General features: G+C 35.6%; 1 protein-coding gene across 1 annotated transcript; it reads left to right on the top strand.

The window, feature by feature from the left end:
* The first annotated feature begins 452 nt into the window (after positions 1–452).
* LOC114307727 (Cupredoxin superfamily protein) lies at positions 453–5,155 on the top strand. The gene is made up of 2 exons (XM_028253142.2): positions 453–636; positions 4,779–5,155. Exons 1-2 carry the CDS (start codon positions 453–455, stop codon positions 5,153–5,155), a joined length of 561 nt encoding a protein of 186 aa, XP_028108943.1.
* Positions 5,156–6,361: the final 1,206 nt, after the last annotated feature.

The raw sequence follows: 6,361 nt of genomic DNA, 5'->3' as shown, positions 1-6,361 counted from the left end.
AATTTATTTTAAGTTAATTTAGATCTTCTTTAATTTTTTTTAAACTTAAAACATATCTAAAATATTACATTAAATTATAATAGAATGAACTCCTTTTTAAATTTATTTTAAGAACCCTAGGCCATGGACTTGTTGGAGCATGGCAAGGGCCAGCACCGACTCCTATCCTATTTTGTATGGTAAATGTTAACTGAACATTATTTAATATTAAAATTGAGATAAAGATTATATTAAAAATAGGTATAAAAAAATGAATACATATTAATTCAATAAAGAGTGTCATATTATTTTAATTTTCTTGGCTAGCAATGATCCAAAGCTTCAAGCCCATGGTGCGAGTCCAAAGCTATATAAACGACCACAGAAAGCAAAAGACCCTTCAATTCTCATCACAAACTCCCCAAGGACACAAAAACCTTTCAAATTCTCTCTCAAGAAGGACCAACCAAGCCATGGCTTCAAGTGCAGAGCATAGAGCCATGGCCCTGTGTTTAGCCATTTTTGTAACCTTGCAATTGCAGGTGTCCATGGCAGCAGTGTACAAGGTAGGAGACTCAGCTGGTTGGACCACCATTGGCAATGTCGATTACAAGAACTGGGCTGCTACTAAGACTTTTCATGTTGGAGATCTCATCCGTAAGTCTCTTTTGCTGAGTGTCTTTGTATATGCACCTTACATGTTTGTGTTTATGTTTGTTAGGACTGTTTATTTGTGTTTTTTGGGTAATTGGATTATTTGATTCTGACCGTCCATTCGAAATTCCTATTCTCTAACTGGGTTGTCACCATTTCTCTGTTTGGTTGCTGAGAAAAGGCTAGCAAGAAAGAAAGAAAGAAAGAAACTTCAAATACTTGTGTTTGGTTTTGAATTATAAAAAAATGTGAAGTGGTTAAAACCCCATATATTTATTTATATGATGTTTGTATTTATGTTTTGTTAGACTGTTCATTTGTGGTTTGTGGGTAATTTGGGTTAATTGGTTCTGACCCTCCATTCAAAATTCCTCATTACCAATTAGGTTGTCACTACTTCTCCGTTTGGTTGCTGGGAAATGGCTAGAATGAAAGAAAATAAAAAGATTATATTTTTTGTCTATTGTTTGGTACCCAGGGTAGATATACCTCCTTTTCTCACTCACAGCTGGGGATGACACAACAATTTAGCTTGATTTTGATCTTCTTTTTTGAAAAATCTAGAAATCTCCTAAATGTTTATTTGTGATTATGTATCAATTTTAAGCAGTATATAACAATCCCAATCAAACAATCAAGACAAATCGACACAACGATTTTACGTGAAAAAACCACAATTGGACACATCCAATTGTGATAAAAAAACCACGGGCAATAGCCACAAAATAATCCACTAAGAAGATATAAAGGAATTACACAGGTATACTCTCAATTACCTAGCGAATCTACGCTCGAATTGAACCAACCTCTATGTGCCTCCTCCAACCCCGTCTTCACCTCGGAATTGTCTTGACGATGAGCCACTCCGGAATCCACCAAAGCTTTAGGCTCGAATTCTTCAGAATCCACCGAAGAACAACTCTCTCTTTTGTGTAGAACAAGCAAATAATCCTTTGATGTATACTCTTTAAACCATGAGTTGAATACTCAATCAAAACATCAAAGAAAACTAGCAAAATATCCCCAGATATAAACCCTAGAACCCAAGAAGAAGATCTAGAGAAGTAATCCTAAATTTGGATTGAAACACGTATTTATAGAAAACTGTCCCGCGATCTCCGCTCGAGTGGACCAACGCTCGAGGGCGGAAAGTTCCGCTCGAGCGGGAAAAAACAACATCCAGTATTTTTGCAAGCGAACTAAACTTCTGGAACTTAGCATTCTCCGCTTGAGCGGGGGGATGGACGCTCGAGCGGGGAGGCAACTTTGAATGCATTTTTACATTTTGCTTCGGAGGCGCTGCCTCTCGACCCCGCCGTGGCGCTGCCCTGAACCCGCCAAGGGGCGCTGCCCCTTGGACCCCTGTGAGCTGACCGGGTAGCTCGATCCCCGTCATAATCAGCGAAGTGGCAATCTTGAAAGTATTAACATCACAAACTTTTCTGCAAGGTACAATTTGGGTTGGATTCGCATCTAACAACTCATATTCTCACTGAAATAAAAATGCGAAAAAAATTACTACACAAAGAAGTTTTGTCAAACGGGATTGCCAAGAATAAAACCTAATATTTTTCAAATACGTTTGGACATCAAAAACATGCGAGAACTTTCTTTCCTTTTTCTCGATTTTCTGGGCTACCAAACATTCAACAGGAAAGTAAATTCTCTTTTTCTGGGTGCTCTCCGTTTCCCTGTCTGTTTGCTTAGGCTTTGGGTGACGCGTGCGTGGGGGGCAGCATGGATGCCACGTGGACTATGTGCCACATGGACATCTAAGGGTCAAGTGTCTCACCGTTTGGGAATCTGAAAGAGAAAAAATAAAAACAAAAACAAAAAAACAAAAAACAAATGAGTTATTAAGTTAGGTGAGAAAAGAGAAAAAGGAAAAAAAATTGTGTTTTACTTTGTTCTTGTTTGGTTAAACTGGTTAAGCTGGAGTGGAAAAAAATTAATTTCTTTCATATTTTGTTTGGATTATATATAAAAAAAGAAAATAAACTATTACAGACTATCCTATCAAAATTACTTTTCTATGTTTTTATTTCTTTGCTATTTTTTAGATAGATAATTTTGTTATTATAAAATTTTAATGATCACTTATTTCTTTTCTCTTCGAATCTCTCAATTTTTGGACAAATTCAAAATATGGGATGGAAGAGAAACAAGTTTTTCTCTATTTCTTTCTATTTTTCCAATTTCTTTCTATTTTTTATTTAGTAATTCAAACAGGTAATCAGGATAAGAAAAATCCATTTGTTTTCTTTTCTCTCTAAATGACTCATTCGAAAGTGGATTTCAGCTCGGCTTGTTTGCAGCCCTAATTAGAGTACTTAATTTCATAATCTAAGGAGCTAAGACTTCATGATTTTTCTCCCAACACATTAATCAGTTCAGCTAGAGCTCATTGGTTATAAGTTGCCTGCTTGTAACAACTACAATACCCATAATCCAGAGCACTGGTTATATACTCTGCTACGAGCAATGAATCAGCACATAGCCTGAATTGGTTTCAACTAGAGAAGAGACCTATGGATTTGAACCAAATTCTGGGATGTACATAGGAGAAGTAGGAAGAGCACATCTTTTCACAAATTGTAATACCATACCTGAAAACAAATCCTCGGCTTCTGATTGGATGTCGAGTTGCAAGTTCATTGATCGAGAACTAACATTCAGGTTTTACTAGTAGAGCCCTGCAGCGTGCTATGTCTTATCGGTGATGGCATACTTTGAGGATTTGAGAGTATAATTCCATAGTTCTAAAATGGTAATATGTCGTGACCAACACCGACATGATACGACATTCGTCAAACACTTCTTCCAATGCTTGGACACATATGAAACACGTTACAAGTTTGAATAAAATAACTTAAAATTCAATGAGAACACAAAAACTATGTAAATTTATACTTATTCTCTATGAAGCACGGGTGCGGGTGCGGGTGCAGGTGCGGGTACAGATTTGCTGATACAGCAAGACTTAAAAAAAATAAGATATGAGTACGGTTGGAATACGTCAATAAATTTTTTTATTTTTTTTATAAATTATAGTTTCAAATTCAACCTACAATCAAAGTCCAATAACAAAACTAAAAGGAAAAATTACAAAATTAAAAGATGAATCGTGATTTAACAATACCAATACCAATACCAAAGCAAAGTCCACAGGATATTTTAATGCCATTAAATAGAAGAAATTACAAAACAAAGTTTCATTCCAATAGCAAGCTAAGTAAAATTTGAAAAGTTGAAACTTCAATTTTCACTTCCATCAACTTTATCATGAATAATACATCTTTTATCTCTAACACATCAAGTAAAGGATTTGTAATTTCAAATAAATCAGAACTATTTAATAAATTAAAACGCATCTCCGCCAATGTTCCATAGTTTGGTGTACCCTCGATGTACCAATCTCATACCCACAGAGTACCCAACTGTAAAAGAATGTATAAAAAGTACCTGGTATGTATTTCGAGTATCCGGTACACATTCAGCCCTATCGGTACAAGTATCAGTACTCAGTACGAGTATGGCAATATTTTCGGAGTTCCCATGCTTCATAGTCTATTCTACTCTTTTAGTCTTTAAATTTGTTTATCTTTTACTTAAATATTCATATATGACATAATAATTATTTATCCTTATATATAACATAATAAGTATATAAAATTATATATTTTGCATGTATCCTTGACATATTATGTCTTAACATATTTTGAAAATTTTTGTGTTTTGTGTGTCCATGTTGTGGTTGTGTTCGTATTCGTGTTCGTACTTCATAGACGGTAAGCATTTCTGCAGTGTGGCCTCACTGTAAAGGCTTGTCATTGGCATCTTGGTGTTAGGGATTCAAGTCACAGAAACCATCTCTACAAAATAAGGGTTAGGCTGCGGACATCTTGCCTCACCAAACTATATTTTAGGAAGTGTTTTGGTTCACCCTTTTTCTATAAGGCTTCCTCAATTTTCATTTGAGCTCAATGGTAATGCTCTAAGGCCACGCTTCTTTACAAGATTAAATGGCAGGATTAAATGCCTGACTCTTATTTGTGTGTACTATGATCTGATCCAATTGCTTCTATGTTGGTTGTTTGTGTCTACACTTGTTAAGCTAACAAAAATTATGTTGAATGGTAAACCAGTTTTTGCATACAACCCTCAATTTCACAACGTGATGCAAGTCACCCATGCCGACTACAAAGCATGCAATGCTACTACCCCGATCGCCACCCACACCACTGGAAACGATACAATCACCATCACCGCTCGCGGTCACCACTTCTTTCTTTGCGGTGTCCCTGGTCACTGCCAAACCGGACAGAAGGTTGATATTAACGTGCCCCGTACTTTGTTGGTTCAAGCTCCTTCAGGATCCCCCTCCTCTCTTTCAACCACCACAACCACCGTACCTGCACCTTCTCCAAGCAGCACTGCTCCATTGTATGCTTTGATGGGGCTTCTTGGTAAGCTCGGGTTGTCTATGGTTGTTTTTGCAGCTTTTGTTTCCGGTTTTGCTTAACCAGGGAAGAGTCAGTGTAAGGCCTTTTGGGTAGTCTGCTGTGTCTATTGGGACTCCATGGGACTACATGTACTTTTGTATTAAAACTTGTGTATTCAAATAATTGTATTACAGTTCATACTAGGTTTTTGTGAATGGAAACATGAGCCAGAGCCAGTTTGATGTTTAAAAAAAAAAAAAAAGGAAAAGAATTGAGCCAGTTTGGAACTCATATTTGTGGAATTATTTTTTTATTTTTTATTTTTTATTTTTTTGTGCTAAATTCAATCTCAAGTGAAACAAACAAGAGCCTGCTGCAATTTTGGCTTAATTAATTCTACTTTATTTTTGTATTCTCAATTCAGCATGTGTACACGTATGTACACTTTTTGGGGGGATTAATTTGGAATAAATGGATGAGATGAAAGATTAGATATGATGGATTTTTTTGGTGCTATAAACCATTATTCTTGAATCCAATGGTTCTGTGGTGCAACTTCAAACAAGTTTAAAATTGATAATCAAAAAATAAATAAATAAAAAACATCTCCTCCAGTAATAACCTTTTTAGGTTATTTATTTACCTCGTAAATAGTAAATAAAAAAAATTAAAAATATATATTTAAAAAAGAGAATCTTATGCAAACTTCATAGTTGCACCAAATAACCTCCATCTCCTCCTTCCAACAAGATCACTTGTATGGTGAAATCAAAGTGCTTACTATTGCACTGACCTATGTGTAAGTTACCAGAATTTGAATCACATCAATTTTTATTTTTTTATATATCAAAAAATAAAAAGGCTCAATGTGCTTCTTTTATGGGTCCCATATACACCACTCATGGAATCGTTCTACAAATCACAATCTTGGCATCCCTAAAGCTCTTTAAAGAGTATTTATTTTAAGAAAAATGTTTGAGGGCCACAATTTTAGTGGCTCAAATGGCTCAAAATTGCCAAAACGACGTTGTTTTGACAATTTTGAAATAGTTTTGTACTCAAAACGACGTCGTTTTGACAATTTTGAAATAGTTTTGTACTCAAAACGACGTCGTTTTAGCAATTTCGAGCTATTTGAGCCACAAAAATTGTGGCCCTCAATCATTGCTATTATTTTAACACAATGTGTAAAGGTTGTAAGCTCAAATGTGTAAAGGTAGTAAACTCGAAGTACCATTTTTACTAACCAAAGTTACCTGCCTGTGCCTGACCATAGAAAATGAACT

The sequence above is a fragment of the Camellia sinensis genome, chromosome 7 (assembly GCF_055761805.1).
Source record: "Camellia sinensis isolate YWXY chromosome 7, ASM5576180v1, whole genome shotgun sequence".
NCBI lineage: Eukaryota > Viridiplantae > Streptophyta > Magnoliopsida > Ericales > Theaceae > Camellia > Camellia sinensis.
The sequence above is the reverse complement of the archived record's forward strand: the minus strand, read 5'-3'. Positions and strand labels throughout refer to the sequence as shown.

Excerpts from the sequence above, each read along its gene's own strand:
- LOC114307727 (XM_028253142.2), top strand. The coding sequence starts at position 453 with ATGGCTTCAAGTGCAGAGCATAGAGCCATGGCCCTGTGTTTAGCCATT. Across the intron at positions 637-4,778 it reads TCATGTTGGAGATCTCATCC|TTTTTGCATACAACCCTCAA; the intron begins GTAAGTCTCTTT and ends ATGGTAAACCAG.